Below are 18,361 nucleotides of genomic sequence, written 5' to 3' on the forward strand. Positions count from 1 at the left end.
TATTAACATTAGAATTGGCGGTAATAGCGTTTCTCATGTAGTGGAATTCAAGACACAACGCCTTGAAAAAATCCCAACAATAGAAGCACTGTTGCTTGCCTCTTCTGGAAATTAATATTTATAAGAATCTTTACTTTACACATCAGGAGCAACGTTTTTTGAGCTAGCTTTCTTGACCGTTCGGTAATTGCGTGGTAAACCAATCGCTGCAGTAATTGGTTTTGTGATGCATAAAGAAGGTGTAAAAATGTGTTTGGTGGATCGCATCAAAGTTTTCGTTTTAATGCGCTAATTATCCTTCAACAATAATAATTAATAGCGACCTCAAAAACAATTACACAATACTGACCTCACTTGAGTCGCTCGATATAGAATCGAGACTTCCTTAATTCTATAATTAGAAGCAGATCGCTGAATGTTCAAATATTCATATCAGCGTTTCCTCGTTGTATAAAATCCACCGAGAGGAAGTGAACGTGTTAGTATTTTTAATTTTATTCAACTGTATGTCGCAAATACCATCTTCGGGTCCTCATGGTAACATGTGATTAGTATTGCGGAGAGACGATAAATCTAACACGGATATTTATCATCCGGATAATTATATAGCGTATTTACACCATTAGGTGAAAATGTTCGTTTCTTGACAAGGGGAGTGGCGAACTAATAGAATTATAAGCTTTTTTCTCTAATACCTTAATTGATTTATTATCAAAGAAATGCAAATAGATAGTTATTGCATATTTTACTGCTGAATTATGATCCCAGTCACTCGGTATTCACGCTATTGATGAATTGCGGCCAGTCCGTCACAAATTAGTCGCCAATCCCCTTCATTAGTCAACAATTTCGATAAAATCTCTTCGATAATTACCGTTCCCAAGCAATCTATTAACGAATTCACCAGCAAGCGCATCTCAGATTTACAGCCGCTAAAACAGGCGGAAAATTGCAATAATATCATCATCACATGCCTGTCTATATTCGTAACGCGGATGTTAGTCAACAAAATCAGCAAATTACTACTTTACTCATTAAGACTAACGACAAATAGCGCTCTCCCGAAACAGTTACGTCTTAAATTAATTGTTTTTCAGGGGACTATAAATTTCCGTCAGCATCCTCTTGTCCACGATGAATGATAAAAATTCTTGCGAAACCGTGTCATAATTAGCATTCACATCGGAAAAATCACAATCGTAGGACTATCCTTGTAAATATCTTCTCTAATTAGAAGGCCAGGCCTCGAGTAACTGGGTAACAATCAAACAATCCCCGCTGAACTGTCACAAGTTCACCAGCTTTCGATTGTAACTCCGCTGCGGGCGCGGTGGCGATCGACCGCGCACACTCGCGATCCCGGCGGTGTTTCGCCGCTTCCTCCCGCGTCTAGTCTCCGAGAGCGGTCCCGCGTACAAGGTTGCCCGCGACTTCACGCAATGACCGAATCCGAGCGAATAATCGAGTTGGTGCGCCAGCACCCAATCCTGTACAACACGCACCACCAAGAGTACAAAAATCTGAAAACCAAGGACAAACTCTGGAACGAGCTCGCCGAATCCACGGGCGCATATGAAAATGGTAATCAGTAACACTAATAACGCTTCCGATTTGAAAATCTGAAATTGTTTTCAAAGGCGAGGAGTTGAAGAAGAAGTGGAAGAATTTGAGGGATTCCTACAGCAAACACTTGCGATGGGAGAACTCCGAACACAAATCGAAAACTCTCGACAAGTATAAAACGTGGCCTTGGGTGAAACAGATGGAGTTCCTTCGGCCGTTTTTCCCCTACGTCGAACCAAAAGAAGGCAAGGTTTCCCAAGACAGTGTGGAAGAGACGGATGTCGAGGAACAGAAACCACGACGTGAAAAAACTTCAACACCTGTGCCTCCACCCAAGAAGAAAAAACTCGAAACGCCTGATCTCAATAATTCCGACAATTTTCCGATTTTTGATGTTTCGGGGTTCGACGATATCGACCTGATTTGTCTGGGCTTTGCCAAGACGATCAAGAAATTTTCCCCGAAAAGACGGACTTTGGTCAAGTTCAGGTTCTCGCAAATTTTGATGCAGGAGGAGCTGGCACAGCAGGAGGAAAATGAACAGTCCAGAGAGGAGGATCCTCTAGTTATGTCGACACCAAAAATCGAAAAGGAGTACTAGTTTGTAGTTATAGTTGTATTTTTTTATTAAACAATTACCGAGTGAAGTATTGTGTTTTAATGCCAGTAGAAAATTTGCATACGCGATAAAATATGAGTTGTTTATTTAATCGAGAAAGCGTCCAATAAATCACTTTTATGCAAAGAGCGTTGTACGCGAATGTGACGCCTCAAATTGGCAAAAATTCCATAATTTGGCCCTAATGACACTGTCGAAGTGTCGAGCTTGTGGTGTGGCAGGTGCTCATCACCTGGAGCACCACGAACAGGAGGGCCAGGTGAGCCCCACACGGCACGAGCCGGGCCACAGCTGCCATCCAGTTGTGTTCCGCGGACCACTTTTTGACATTTGTGTACCGGAACCGCCACTTTTTATGCCCGTTATTGATATATTTAATTTGTTACTGGTCTATTGTTACGCAGTACGCATCAGTACCCCATTAACACTGACACTTTTGCCTCACATATTACACAATTTTGAGGCATTTTATTCAGTGTAACCGGTTTCGGTACCGCGAGATTTCTAACAAGCAATGATTTATTGGAGGATGCAATTAACGCGATGTTTGGGTTTACAACATTTGAATAAACCAATAAATTATATTTAAATCACTTCTGGGTTCGTGAGCAGTACCAGCAATTTGGTCAAAAATGGTACTTGCTGAGTACTTGATCCGGTTATAAGTATCGACTTAAGTGCTAATGAATTGTGTGGTCTGCTTAAACAACGCCACCTGTCTTTCAGCTGGACTACCTGCACCTGTATTCTTTTGATCGCCTTTGTGGCCGATGTCTGCACTTGTTCCATCGGTGTATCTCCTCTACCTCCTTAAAACCTAAATTAACAACTACATTACAAGGAGCACAGCCTTTGGCGACGATATTTGCACATAAATGAAAACTCCGACACCCATACATTAATGCCACAACATTTTTTCAAATAATAATTAAGTAGAAATATATCTCAACTTGTCCACTAGTTAACACCTAGACATAAATCTGTATTTTTTCCACCACCGGCACATCTATCATCTATTACAGTTTAATTACGAGTGCAATAATTGTTAATTTGAATCCATTTCGAATTTCCAGATTAACGCTGAATTATGATTATTTTATTAGCCTTTGACACATATTGATTTGAATTGTAATTATCACGTGTATCAAGGTTACCGTTATGATTGATTAACGCCAATTAATCAATTTTTTAATCACTGGTCACTTAATTTGTCGATCATTCATCACGCCAACAATCATTTTGTGCAACATAAAACACTGGCGGCTTCTTTGATTTTTGAAGAAAAAACCCTTGATAACAAGAATTAAGACATTGCAACCGCTGCCGTGAATATTTATATTTTCTCTTCACTTAATCTCATTTGTTTGTTAATAGACAAATGCAAATATTTAGCGCACAAATTTATTTATTTATTAAACAGCGAACTTGTTTCCAAGCGAATCATATCTTGTAGGTGTTGATTGGCAACATTTAGCGCCTAAAACAACGAAAAAAGATGCTTTTAGCGTTTCGAAAGCCATACCAGGCCAATTTGCCGAAAATGATACGGTAAGAATCGAGAGTGACTAGTCCCAAGTTTAGAATTCCGAGAAGTAGGGTGGCAAGCAAGCTGTTTCTTGAGCATTTTGTGTCCGACGACACGAGGATGGAAGTAAAACTGTCGGCATATGGATATTATTTATGTTTGCGGTTAGTCCTCGGACGAAAATCATTGTTTGAGAGCTTCTTCAGGAAGGTCAGGTGATGTCTGGCCGACTGGGTTATTAGCTACGGTAGACTTGCAGCACATTTGGCAAAATTTCCATAAATCATCCGGTTTTCAGGGGGAAAAATCGTAATGCTTCAATTGGAATAAGTAGAGTTTTTGATTAATGATTTGTTTATTGGACAGGTTTGATTATTTATAAGTTGCCACCAGCGATTTTTTGATTGATTGCGTGCCTCAAAAGTGTGATAACTAAATTAGTAGCGACACAAATTTTGAAGGAAAAAAATTAACAAGTAATTAGTCAGTTTCTGTATGTGAGTTTTTTTACTCAAGCATGAAGACGATCCCGATGTTAATTACAGAAGAAAGTGATAATAGCTAATTAACCAAATTAGCGCTATTATCTCGAGTCTAGCAACTGATTGAGATAAATCAGTGAAAAATCTGACGCGGATTTGCATAATACATTATGCATGTCGTGAATATAGAATAATTAATTTATGTTGACGCTAATTATTTGTTTACAGAAGCTCTCGTGTAATTTTTTTTCGAATAAATTCACTCCCAGTCGCAGCAAATTTGTCTTTCAGGCATTCGACAAAAGGTACAGATGTGACAAGGCCTGTCGGAAAATTTACAACAAGATCAATCGAATTCATTGTTGGAGTTTGGTCGGTAGTGGTGTCCCTGGGGTACATTTTGACAAGAACTCCGCCCGCGCATTCTACCAGCACTTCTTCAGTGACCTTGTACATCCGGCACCCGGTTCTTGTTAGAACTTATCAACACATCGTTGCATTCTTCTCGGGGCATTTTTACGGCACTCGCCTTTTTCTTTTATGAATGAAATAGCCGAATTAAGCCAGTCGGGGCCAATTATCAACAGCACGAGTAAACAGGTGTGACAAGATTTGATTGTGGAGTGATAACATCCGAGAGCTTAGGTTACCTTCAACCACCAAAAAGCTCATAAGCGGTTACGCCACTGGCCACTGGCTGGATTTTTGATAGCTTTGTTGGTAATGAGTTGAAGATTGCGAGCAACCGAATGTTCTGCTGTATCCTATTCCTTTCTAAGACAAGTTGCTCTCGGCATATTTATGACCAAGTAAAGTGAATGTGCGGTGGCAACACGTGATACTATTTATATTTATTGTTCTATTCCCACGTTATTGTGTTCTTTCTTTTTCGCCGGTTTCATTTCCCGCTAATGCCTCAACGACACGAAACAATCGTACCGAAAAAGTGTTTGCAAATAGCATTTTTGTGCCCGAATTGAAAATTCTTGCTGCATATCGACCGTTTCTCACGATTTCATCTTTTCAAGACGCTTCTTTTGTACGCCTAGAAAGAACTTTTCACAAAACAGTTACCCTGCCTCTGCTACCTACGGTTTACTGCCGGTTGCATCTATAGCAAAAAATTGTTTTGTTCGATTATTAGAATTCACCTCCGCATACCGACGTAATTACCCAACTGATAGCAAATAAATATCTTGCGAGCGGTTAATTATTATCTCAATTTTTCACGGTTGTTCTTGGAGGGACGGATTTTTCAGACCCACAACACAAAAAAACACGTCCCGGCCGCCTCTTGTGCATTCAAATCAAATCCAATTATTCATCGTTTTTACGATTCACTCGAAAAATGACATATACCTGGTCCTGTAAGCACGTATGGACATGCGGAAAAACGTAAATTTCAATACAATTGACAATATCATGTCAGTCTGTGTTTCTTCAATTCATTTGTGACATGAATAATCAATTGTTCTGTGATTGGGGAACACTCCGCAAATTTTATCTCATATTTCCTTATCATTCGCCTACCCTCGAATCTAACACGTTTTAACTAGGGTTCCCAAGGTTGATGGGAACTTAGCGCCTCCCACAGTCACAGTAAAATAAGGGATACAAATCATAACAACCCTTGGCGAGGCAGGGGCGGCTCGTGGCACAATTTAGATGCATATTTTATTGTAATCGGGGAAAAGAAAAGGTGACTGAACCTTGCAAAAACTTCCTTCCAGAGTCTTGTATTGTAAACTGCTCCAAGATGTAAGAATAGCATCGGTGGACATTGATGGATAGGTGCCGCCAAACGCCCCAGTATAAATCAGCACCACCCCGTAATAACAACCCCAAACTCTGGTGAATCACCGAATAAAACACCATAATCGATGTATATTTGATTATGAAACCGGATTTTAGGAAACTTTCCTAAGACGCAATTTTTAAAGGCTGTTTGTATCACTCTTTAATTTGAAGATAAAAAATATTTTACGTAGAAATGTGAAAATCCTACTTTTCTAGGATTCTTAGCTTTTATGTAATAATATTCTGAAAAAATGAAAAATAAAATAAAAAAAAATAAAAAAAATCGACCATTTTCCCTAAAACCAGTTTGCGAATGTTTCATTTGTTCTTGGAGTGAGTAATTTAACCAATAATAATATAAAAATCACCTCCTACTTTTATCTGGTGCACAAAAAATTGTAAGACGATTGAAGCGTTCGTTATTGGCTATGGGTGGGGTATTGCACTCCCAACTGTAAAACAGACCAATCATACGGCGATTAAAACTGAGCAAAAAATTGTTGTTTTATTATTTCGTAAATGTCGGCTAAACCAACTAGAATTTTGCTGTTTTCTAAGAAAATTTCGCGATTTCTATTACATCTGGGTTCAAAAATCGTGGATCGATTTGATTTTAATATCTACTTTCTGTTTTTCGACACCTAAATAAGATTTTTAACTTCCTAAAATCCGGTGTCTATTGATTACGTATCCGTTACAAATGCCAACGCGCTCAAGTTATTCAAATGGTCCAGAGCTTTGGCCGCCGAATTAATGCATTTAATTTAAAAAATCCTAATCGAAAAAATACGATTAAAACACAGAGAGATAGGTGCGAGCTTTGCGTCATAAACGCGAGTAGTTGTAGCGAAAATTAAATTTCCGACAGCATTGTACTCTCACCGCATGTTACCGTCAAATTTCAGTGAAAAGTGGAAAACTGTAAGTTAACGCGCTCCTCTCTCTCGGTGTTGTTTAAGGATTGTTTAATTCTGGGCGATGCTCAGATGTCGAGGATTCCGGTGCAGTTGCCATGACGACGGTGTATATCCGGTGATGCGGTAGCGGAATCACTTTACCGGTTTGAACTCGAACGCGAGAACGAGTTACCCTAAATAGCGACTGATATTATAATCCACCAATCTCCAACACAAGAGACGCCAATGATCTTTTTGTTCGATTCAGGGGGATTTTTCAAGTTTTCAGCAGGATTAACCCAATTTGGTGGTGGAACAGCATAGGGCCGAATGGAGAACCTTGTGGGAAACCCAAGTTTTTGCGATTTGTCCGAAAATGACTTATTTTGCTGTCCACGTGTCGTCATAGGTGCGATAAATCAGGGGCAACCCTTTCTGGGTGATTCGCCCTGGTCCATAAATATTTACGTCATAATTCCGGCGAGTGTCGGTAAGAAAGTGTCGGCCTTTTCTCGCTTGGCCTCCCGTTAATGCTCCATTATTCGGGCGCCTCGGCGTCGATTCGGCGTCGAGTGACGTCGTTTCAAGTCTAACCACGTGTCCCATATTTCATCATCACCCCGCCTGTCAACGCTCGCACGACCGATGAGATCCGAATTCGGCCGACCCAAAAGGGATAATGGAGGATAATAAATAAAAAAATATCCTTCTTTTCCCTGTGTTGGCCAGATTGACTTCGGTTGCCGGGCAACAGCCAGGCACCGATCGATATGCGGAAGATTTCCTCAGTCGCGGTGGCTGTGACTGGAACAAAGCAGCGCATCACTGAACTTCGATACAAAAGTTTTGCAACTTCAACAAACAACTTTTCCAACAACAAACTGCCAATTTATTCCCGAATTTTTCAAAAGTTCTCCGAAAATCACAAGTCGCGCCTTTGACCATCCCTTGCAGGATTTTTTGCAAAATTCTGCGGAATCGGGGTCAAATTAAAGCTAAAACGCTAAATAATAAAGCAGATCCAGGCGCAAATTGAGCTTCACTGCGCAGGAGCAAAACATTAAAGCTCCATTTTTAAAACTTAGAAAGTTGGACATGTAGTTGCAAGCAGCTTTAGAGCTTTTAAGCTGGAAAATTGCACAAAATTGGTTTGTTTGTAAAAATTCAGTAATATAAATGAGTTTTGTTATAGTACTACAAAACTTTATCAGACATTGAAGAACTACTATCCTGAGCTTTAAATCAGGAAATTAAATAAGAGTGAGATTGTTTGCTGAAAGCTTGTAAACAGGAAATTTGCTTTGGCAAAATATTGTAGGAAAGCTCACTAAAAACTATTTTGAACCTAATAAAGCACAAACATTTTTAGTGCTTTGAAAAGTTGAGAGCCCGAATCCTGAATGATGATAATTTCTGAAGTTAGAAAACACAAAAATGTACTTTATGTGACCTACATGTCATTTATATCAACTACGGTCGTTAAATTAGCACTTGTTACTACAGGACTATTTGAATTTATGCGGCAATATTTAAACCACAAAAATTGCCTACAAAATGATGCTAATTTAAATAATAAGCAATATGTGTCCTATCGCTATTTATAAGAATGTTACAGTTCTCGAAATAAAGGAATATTTGTTATTATTTATTATTTATTACATATTTAAATGATTATCATTACCGAATTTAAGCGAATAACCCTGTAAAAATGCCAGTCAAATTATTATTTAACGTTTGTAGAGACCGAATTTTAGAAAAATTTTCTAACACGCAATTTTTAAGGGCTTTACTCAACACTCGAAATAAATAAAAAAAATGGAAATATTTGACACATTTTGAATTTTTCCTATATTTCTAAATTGATTTGTTATATCCTAAATGAATTTTGATATTGCACTCCCGACAGTAAAACGAACCAATCATAAGCCGATTAAACTTGAGCAAAAAATTTTTGTTTGATTATTTTGTAAATGTCGACCAAACCATTGGAATTTCGAAGTTTTCTAAGAAAATTTTAAGTCTTCTATTACACAGGAGTTCAAAAATCGTGGTTTAATTGTGGACCGATTTGTTTTTGATAAACTAATTCTGACAATTAGTTCGTGTTCAAACTCAAACATTTCGCAAGTTTTTCAGCAGAAACTCAATTGTTTTGCCAGATTCCATCACAAAACTCATAAATGTACCAAATTAGGTCAAAAGTCGTTATATCTTTTTAGTCATTAACTTAGGCATTTGAAATTTGTGCGTCCTTTTTTAAAACAATTTTATGATTTTTGAGAAACAAAAACCAAATTATAGGTGTTCCATTTAACTTTTTTAATTTAAGTTATTAAATTTTTATCTAACTTCTTACATTTTTTATGTTTTCAGGCTTCCAGTCTTTAATCTCCTAGTTTCTTTGTGTTTCAATCAGATAGTTTTTATGTTTATTCTCAGCATTTCAGCTTTTTAGATTCTTAGTTTTTCATATTTCATATTAATGTCATAATTTTTTCAGTTTTCCTTTTATACTCTTATAGTTTCAGTTTCCTAATTTTTTTATGTTTTTACTTTGCAGTTCTATAGTTTTTTAATTTTTCACTCTTTCAGTCACTTAAGATCTTTGGAATTTTAATCTTCCTGTTTTTTTTAGGAAAAGGGTTTCGTTTTGAAAGATATAAGTAAATTTTTTTAAACAATTTTATTTTTGATTACAGCCTACACTAGCCTTATGAGGCACTGAAAAAAGTATAGTAGCTTGATTTTTCTGCTTCAGCTCGTGCGAAATCCTCCAGATCCTTCGAAAAATCTCTTAACCTGTCGTCGTTAGCATTCTGGAGTCAGTCTATGTTTGCAGCCAACGCGATTACAAGGCCAATTACAATTTTTTCTTTTGCAGCGTCCTCCTTGTGGTTTATGGTGTCTGCTCTCCGTCGTGTGGTCTTTGAAACAAAGCCAATTTTTCCTGCATTCCGCTTATGATTTACACATTTACATTATCGTTAACAAGTCACGGTTATGGTCTTGCTTTATTCTTGAGCGAAGCTCTCCGTTGGCCCGTGCCGTTTATTGTAAGGTGATGGTCAAAGACCCGCGAAGACATTCAACAGGAAATATCGACATGCGGTGTGCGACGATTCTTAACTGCTCTCATTTCAGGTGTAATTCTAAGTATCGTTTTCCGAAAACACCATTATTCTAAAAGCTGTTGTTCCCATCAACTTTTCTCACATTTGGAATGGCCGGCCGTTTTAATAGTTCTCTCTGAAATTACATACTATTGTTCGTAAGGCTGACAATGATATTGGAGTTAGCAGTATTGGCTCGCGTGAGATTTGTTTGCGCGGGAAATGACACTAAATGAACACTTTTTAGAATAAACTGTGAGAAAATCAGCGCGCAATTTTTTAAACCGCCCAGCACTAAATTCAAATAAGAGAAATTATCATACAGTTAAGACTACATGAAGACGTTTTGTTCTCCTGCAGTTTATGGCCCATAACTTTCTTTCGCGTTTTATGTCATAATTCATGAAGATGTGAAAAAATGAGGAAAAATTTTCATTGCATGTTTAATAAATATTGATGTTAATTAGCACCTATAAAATTAATATTCATAGTTATGACTAAACTTGTCGGAAACGAAAGTGAGTATCGGGATTAAATCTGTATCAGCCTAATCCATTTAAGGCCAATTCAAATAAAATTAAAAAGGCGCGCTAATTTATTTAAACACTGGGACCATATTATTTGCATAATAAGGACGAAATTGAAGAGTATAAGAACGTGGAGAAAATAAATTTGATCGTTCCGCCAATTACTGTTGACAAAGAGATGGCAGGTAGGCAAATTTCGGTAAGGATGCATCTGCCTGAAATATAAAACAAGATAAGAGAATATCATTATTTATTTATTTTTGAACAAGACTTTACAGATGGGTATGCACCTGTGTCCTGTGCGCGTTACCTCAACATTTTGTTAAAATACCAGCAAATTAGCTTAACAGGTGGTTTTATAAATAGTTCACGAGGCGCACATGTTAAGTCAATACTTAGAAAGGCATCACAAAAATTGCTAAAAATTGTCGTCCAGATTTCGCCGGTTATTGTATCGGCTTGAAAGTAAACGGTTAGACTCCTGGTATGTAATTATCGTCATCGACGTTTATGCTCCGCTTTTGTTGTGGGGAAGTTTATTGTGTGAAAGGTTTTTCTCTTTGAAGAAATCAAGTAGAGCAACAATCGTCTGAATTAATAAAAGACGCTTTGTGTACGACTTTATTTCTAATCTATACCATCAACAATCTGATCGGTTAGACGAGGGTGAGCAGGTACGCTGAACGGAAGTGAGGAGAAAGGAGTCGGGGGGTTCAGTCGGTAACTAACATTTCTTTATAACGAGCCGAAAATTCCACCAGATCGTCTCTCTATCAGACCCTTTCATTAAAATTAATTCAATATAACTGTAATGTGGGCACTGTAATGAGCGAACTAATTGATTTCAATTGACAATTGTTAATTGAATTATTCTTAATAAATACCTAAATTACTCTTTGTCGCAATCGAATTCGAGACGCGTCACAGATCAGCCACACGTTATCTTCCAATCACAATTTGCAATGGTAATGAAATTGAATTGAAGCAACAAGAGAGGTAAACATATTAGAGAATGATTACCGGCCGAAGGGAGCAGCTGCAAGTGGAAAAGCTGCAGATGCAAATCAAATACGCGGGGTTTACTAATTGTCTTTCGAAGGGGCGATAAAACGGTTATAAACTTTGCCGAAAATCCACTTCGCAGCGGACAAGAAAATCAAATGTTTTGCACATAATCGCACAGTGCGTCCGTCCCCTTCTACAAACCACAACACAAAACCCAAATGTAAAGAGCTTCTTTTACGTAGTTAAATCATTTATATAAAAAAACAAAAACACTGCTATTTTTTTAACTGCCTAAATAGTTCACAAAAATTCCCCTTCGAGGAGGATTTCTTTCAGTTTAGTGTATTTCTGGACTGTGCTTTTGAACTAAATTAAAAATGGAAAACAATATTTAGAAAATATAGTATAAATATTTTGAGTAGAAGCCGAATTAGAGCTTAAATGTGAGACAATAGACAAAACCTCCCTTTCTTGAGCTTTAGACAATTTGCTGTGTGAGAAGTATACCTTGGAAGTAAGTATACGACCATGTCTTCCAGAAGAGCTTCAAATTAAAATTTAAAAGTTTAAGTTTAAACATTACACACAATTGATTTGTTTCTGAAGGATCAAAAAATGTTCTGAGCTTTTCTTACATTACTAATTTTCTTCAAGCCAAATTAGAACTTCTAAGTATCCAGAGTACTACAATAGGTCTATCCATGTCTATGGTTGCAAAATAATGTCACAGAAAAGACAGAAAAGTATATGCATTAAGGTTAAAGAGAAGCACGTTTTAATGTGTTTCTCCGCGCTATTTGGCGGATTTTTTTTCTACTATCTTTTTATCCATTCACTTTTTTCAGAAACGAAAAAAGTTTTGATCATAGAATCGTAATAAGATTTGCGCAAACGTAACACTTTTTTATTTTTTGACTTATTTTTGAAAAAAAAAACATTTTTAAAATAAAAAATATTTTGAAAAACCAAAGCAGGACGACAAATTTCCATTTCTTGCTAATCAGAAATGTATTTTTGTTTTCAAAATTCGCTAACGGTAAAGTTACCAAAATGCGAATTTTGTAAAATCTTTTGTTCTGCCTCAATCATCTTATTGCTGAGCAGTGAGGAAAGCACTGCGTGGAAGCAGCTGAGTAGATATTAGCCAACAACATGATATTTTCAGAAAAATGCAATTTCAAGTCACCAATAAAAAAATTGTGGTCTCGTTATTTGAGCAGAGAAGCATTGGGTTTTACTTTTATTTTATGTTTTAGGAAAAGCGATATTAATAACCGTTACCAAAAAATCCTTAGTACCTACATTAGATTTTGAATCTATTATCTATTTAACCTCACAGTATCTAGAAGTCATTTAGTAAAGGATTGGTTTTGTCTGTCTTTTGTACATTGCCCTTCAGAGGCAATGCAAAATTTTTAGAACTATGTATTTTTTTCTGTGTCTCCATATACAAGATTTTTTCTACGATTCCTTATAGTAATTATTATCAATGAATTGAAAATATTAATAGTTGTATTAATAAAATAAAAAATATAAAAGCAATAATTAATCAAACCGTCGTTCTAAAACAAACGATGCTTAAATATTTTGTGCAAAAATATTTGAAAGAAATTCACATAGTACGAGAATACCCACATACAGAAAAAAATAAGCTTTCATTTAATAGCAAACGCTGAATTCTATATTTTTATACGAGTAGTTTCTATTTGTTTCATGGATTTGTTTAGCCCCTTTCAGTTTTTTTTTTGTTAAGCTTTTTCTTCGAATGGGAAACAGGGTATATTTGGGCTTCACTTATAGGTCCAACATCTTCCGAGAGAATCTTATGTATCTTATGTCTGCTCAGCTTTCTCAATCTCCATTACTAGAAATCTTCATTCCAAACTGATTTTTTATCGAAAATAATCAAATTAAAATCTAACCTATTGTTTTCCAAAGTAAAAAGTAGATTTTGACGTCTTTCAAACTTTGAATTTAACCACTTGTTCCTTAAATTTGATAGAAGTTATAAAGAGTTAAAGAAAGTTTCTGAAAAAATTACTTTAGTTCATAAATCCGGAAGCACTCATCGTAGTTCTTTTGGAAGTTTTGGTCTTCCTCTCTCTTCAGAAAAGCTCAGTCACAAAATGGGCATATTACATTTTTAAATCACAGAGATTTTGTCTGTTTTAACAAGAAAAAAATTCTTTGCAAGAAAAAAAGTGAATCTTGCAAGACGTTTTGCTGGACTATCCTATTCAGAAAGGATGCATCTAATACCGGCTTGTATGTCTCTTGTAATGCGGGTTTCTTTTCTTCATCAGGTTGGCAATTTGCGTCTCGTAAAAATGGTCTTGTAGCAGTAGAAGATCCAGTTTTTACAAATTCGCGATATGCAGCTAATCCCGCGTCTGAATAATTGGCTTAATGTTGAAGCCCGACCTTCGCGTCTTTAGCGCTTCTTTGTTTTGCTGTCTGTAACACTTTTTTGCTTTGTCTCCCTCAGCACCTATGCATTCTATCCGTGCTCCGAATATTAACTGCGGGAGGCAAAAAAACTGATGGCGGCGAGTGCTCGAGCTTTCGTTGTTTTTTTTTCAGTTTATTTAGTGATCAAGCAGAAGGTTTAACTTTTATTGTTTGATTACTGTTATTTTGTAAAACGTGGCACGAAGCTGGGCGGTTTCGTAAAAAGATACCTCCGATCGAGTTGTGATACTCGTTCGATATTTGTAGGCTCTGCCAGTCTCTTCGGTAAGCTCTTTTTGCTGATTTCAAGATGCTCCTTTTTGCGTCCTTCGTTTTATCGCGACGTAATGCAGGTTCTAAGGCGGTGCTTCTAACAAAGAGGTCGCTGATGGACGGGGCTGTCAATCCGACGTGCGTGTGTTAATACCCGTTAACACGCGATGCACCTTCCTTAATATTTTATACAAACTGGAAATCCCACTCGACTATAAAATTTTAATTCAATTACGACGGCATCTAATAACCTGTTTGTTTTTGCCGCGCATACACAAGACTCCGAGGACTTACACACACAGGCGGAATCCATAAAATCTAAATCCACATCATACGTTTCCAATTTTTTGCATAAGAACCAGAAACGAGCTAAATATTAAATAGTTGATGCTAAAAATACGAGCTTGCCATAATAATAAAGGCGCTAATGAGTGATTGGTTAGCACATCAGTTATCTATATCTCTGATCAGGTGGTTGGTGGCAGTAAGGAAACGCGTAGTCAAAATGAAAGCATTAACAATTGTGTGCCGAACATAAGGAAGTACCTGTTGAGGAACTTCCCATTCACATGAAGCGTTGACGAAATGAAATAACTGAAACACACAAGTCAGTCGTTTCATCTCGACAATGATTCAAATAGGTTTATTATAATTTTATTCAAGTTGTCTGTTCGTGGAATGGAATATTCATAGAGGCGATTTTTTTCGCGTCTGAAAAAGTAGACAAGAGCTGAAAGCTGATGAAAGTCAGGATCGGGACAATTTGAATACTCATCCAGGATTGAACCATTACTAAAGGTTGCACATTCACGCAATTTAACGCTCCATAAAAGTGTCAAAACAATTTATAGGCTCAATTTTACAATGTGTTGTATTAAAGTTGTGCTAGTAGTTTGACATGAATCGTTAAATTTTAATTAACATAGTTGGAGATGCTCCTTGCGAAGTTTTGAAAATTTCCGTGGAATGACCAAAAAAGTATGTGAGTCAAGGTAAAGCAGCAGACCAAGTTATTTATACCGCGTTTTATATTATGTTCACGCGCACTTACATTAATCTAAATCGATACCTATTGGTGTACCACGCAATATTAAACAAACAAAAGGTTTCGTTTAAATACGGTGGGTGGAAAATTTTAATATAGCAATATTACGCAAGCAACTCTCATTTTCCAAACACTTTTCCCAGCTTCGCATCCAAGTATACAATGATTTGCTTGGATGAATCATTTACAAGATATTCCAATACTCCTAAAAATACGAATTGTTTATAGTTAAGCTGTTATTAATAGTTTTGTCCATTAAACACCAAGTGTAAATATTACTTAAGCTCACTGCAAATTAAAAACAACTGGCGACCTTAACACCGTTTTGGCGATTTTTGGATCAAGTGACTGAATTCGAGACTACTCCACTGCTCCAACTTCCATGATCGGCTCTTCGTGTCATTTATTTCAAGAATAGGACTTGAACATGCAACCATAAAACACTGACGAAACTTTCCGAGCATTTTCAGAATCATATCATCCGGTACTAATTTTAGATTGGAATTATTTACTTCGAGCTAAATGAGAATCTTTCACTTGTACGCTGGCACCGTAATAAAACGCGTGCTTTCTGAAATATTTTTTGTTGAAAAATTCCTTGATAATTATCATGGCAAAAGGTATGCAGTATATAAGCTGAGCACGCGCGTGAAATTGAGTTATTGACACTGTCCCCTCTCAAAAGAGATTAGCACCAAAGTAAGAGTTTCTAGGTTTATGTAACGAAAAGTTCGATTTCTCCGCAATGGCAGTATTAAAAATGCAAATAATCTTAATTTTATGAATTACATCAAACAATGCGGTGAAAGTCAAGTCAAAAAATGCGACCGAAAACTGCACTCCCATTTGGTGGGTGTAGTAAATAAACTTTTGTGAATGTACGCGTAAGCGTCCTTAAAATCTAATAAAGTATATTAGATCAAATGCCAAGGGAAAGATTGTAAATTGGAAAAGCGTGTTTGTAGTAATTACATTTTTGTTGTGGTGGTGGTAGTGTGGGAAAGAAAGTGAGGTTTTTCAATGGTACCAAATCTGGTGGATAAGACGGATGTAGCCCAAGATCGTAAAATGGTCCAGATGTGAGTGGCACATTTTCGATTGGAGTTAAACCGTTTCATTAAAACTTAAAGCACTTGATTGAGGCGACAATGAGCAACATGGAACTTAAAAATAAATCTAGTTCGGCTAAATATAGTCGAACCACCCCATGTATTAATCCTCGTCCAGAGTTCAAACGAGTTTGTATTTAGCGCTTGTGAGAATGGGGGTGTATTATTAGCGCTGATCTGATCTCGTCTCGCTCCTATGTGATTGCTCACGGCCCTTCTGTCGCCCCTTCTCTTCAATCGCCGTCTAATTTTACACAAGGAAGGAAGCTGTATTTGAGCATTGGTATTATTAGACGCGTTATTTATTAGTTTATTACCGCCAGTTACCAGAACTCATGAAAGGGGCGCGCATTTTTAGGATTAAATTTAAACACTTATTCCAGACGACACCACAATACACTCGCCAAAAATACCAGCAACAAGTCTTGGCGTTTCCGGATTTGCACCCTATTGATTCGGCTTGGAGGTCGATCGATGCAGGGTGAACGGTCTCTTTATGCCGCGTTTTCGCCACAATTACAAAACTCGTGATAATCGAAGTCGGAAGAAGGTCATGCTCTGGTAATTGGGGATTGGCGTAAAATGGAGCCGTTGTTTTAAGAAACACTCTAACACACATAAAACACACCCTAGTTCAAAGTCATTCCCACGGATGGGTTTCAATTCAACAGTGAATAGTGGTGGGTTCTCACGGAGCAGGATGTGACATGCGGGGGGAAGGAGTGCAGCGGACCAGTGGACTGGTAAAGGGTACCGGAAGGAAATTACTGCCGCAAAACACCCATCGATGATGCTTCGAATGTGTGAACTAATGATAATGCGGCAGACAAGCGCGATGAAAGGGATACGTAATTCAGACCTAACATCCCGATGATTATTACTAATCGATTGGAAATTTTTGATTTGTGGCGAGTTTCTGATTGGCGGAAGACACATGTGACATGTTGTACAAACAACGGTTCGGCCGCCAGGGGGTGAAACTGGTCAACCTCCCCTCATTCATATTGTGGAAGCCTTTTTATACTCATTGTGTGAAAAGCTGTTCAATGCGTTGATTATGGTAAAAATAAATCAATATTACTGGTCTCGATAACAGGGCTTCAAATACGCTCTGGTTACAATATGCCACTCTTTCTACACCACGATCAATGAATGGACTCGTACTTCATTAATTTAACGACAGTTGATGGAAATTAATTGAGTTTTATTCGATACTTAATCACTAATTCAATGTGGGACGGAGGAAAATTATTCAAAAATCTTTAATATTCAAGGATAATGAAGATGCACACACTTTTTTTTGTTATACGTCCACAATCACGTGAAAGCACTGATTTGAATTGCTGGTATAATTGTTTTACAAGGTTGGTAGCGGTGTCAATGACCCAAAATGTCAGTTTTAAACGCAAAAAATATAGCAATCTTGACTAATAATCAAAAATATATAATTTAGAAAAATAATTGCAGCAAAAATGAAAAAAGCTTTTGAAGTGAAACTAAATATAAAAAAATTGTCCTTTATTCCCTTGAATCTACATAGTGGCCACCAGAAGTCTGGAATAATATTTATTTTTTTAAGTGAATACTGTAATAAAAGAATTTTATGACAAGTCGATTTTGGTTTTTAAGAAGCCAGGTCCCAAGATTCGGAGATAGGACAAAAGCAATGTAAAAGTTTATAAGAGATAACTTACAAACGCTTCAAAATTTTTGAATGGGGTTTTCACGACAGTAAGCATCTACGTTTCTAAAGTCACCTATCGTCGTATATTTTTTTAATTTTTTTGTTTAAAGCATTATTTTTTTATTTTTGAAACAATAGATTACAACAGCTGTTTTTGGAAATCCTTAAAAAAATATTAATTTAATTTTTATCAAATAGTTTTAAAGTTATGTCTAATAAACTTAGAAATTTTAACGGGTGTGTGTATTATCTGTCCTTCACAGTAGTTATTCTTTACT

The 18,361-nt window shown here is 36.9% G+C and overlaps 2 protein-coding genes across 2 annotated transcripts in view; one reads left to right on the forward strand and one right to left on the reverse strand.

Moving 5' to 3' along the window:
• The window catches only part of mRpL33 (mitochondrial ribosomal protein L33), a 143,029-nt gene that overhangs the window by 36,542 nt on the left and 88,126 nt on the right, over nucleotides 1-18,361 (reverse strand). The gene's annotated exons all lie outside the window — the stretch shown is intronic.
• Nucleotides 1,246-2,210, forward strand: LOC103315182 (hypothetical protein). The gene is made up of 2 exons (XM_008203213.3): nucleotides 1,246-1,581; nucleotides 1,638-2,210. Exons 1-2 carry the CDS (start codon nucleotides 1,440-1,442, stop codon nucleotides 2,162-2,164), a joined length of 669 nt encoding a protein of 222 aa, XP_008201435.1. The 5' UTR covers nucleotides 1,246-1,439; the 3' UTR covers nucleotides 2,165-2,210.

This window comes from Tribolium castaneum, chromosome 4, assembly GCF_031307605.1.
Source record: "Tribolium castaneum strain GA2 chromosome 4, icTriCast1.1, whole genome shotgun sequence".
Classification (NCBI taxonomy): Eukaryota; Metazoa; Arthropoda; class Insecta; order Coleoptera; family Tenebrionidae; genus Tribolium; species Tribolium castaneum.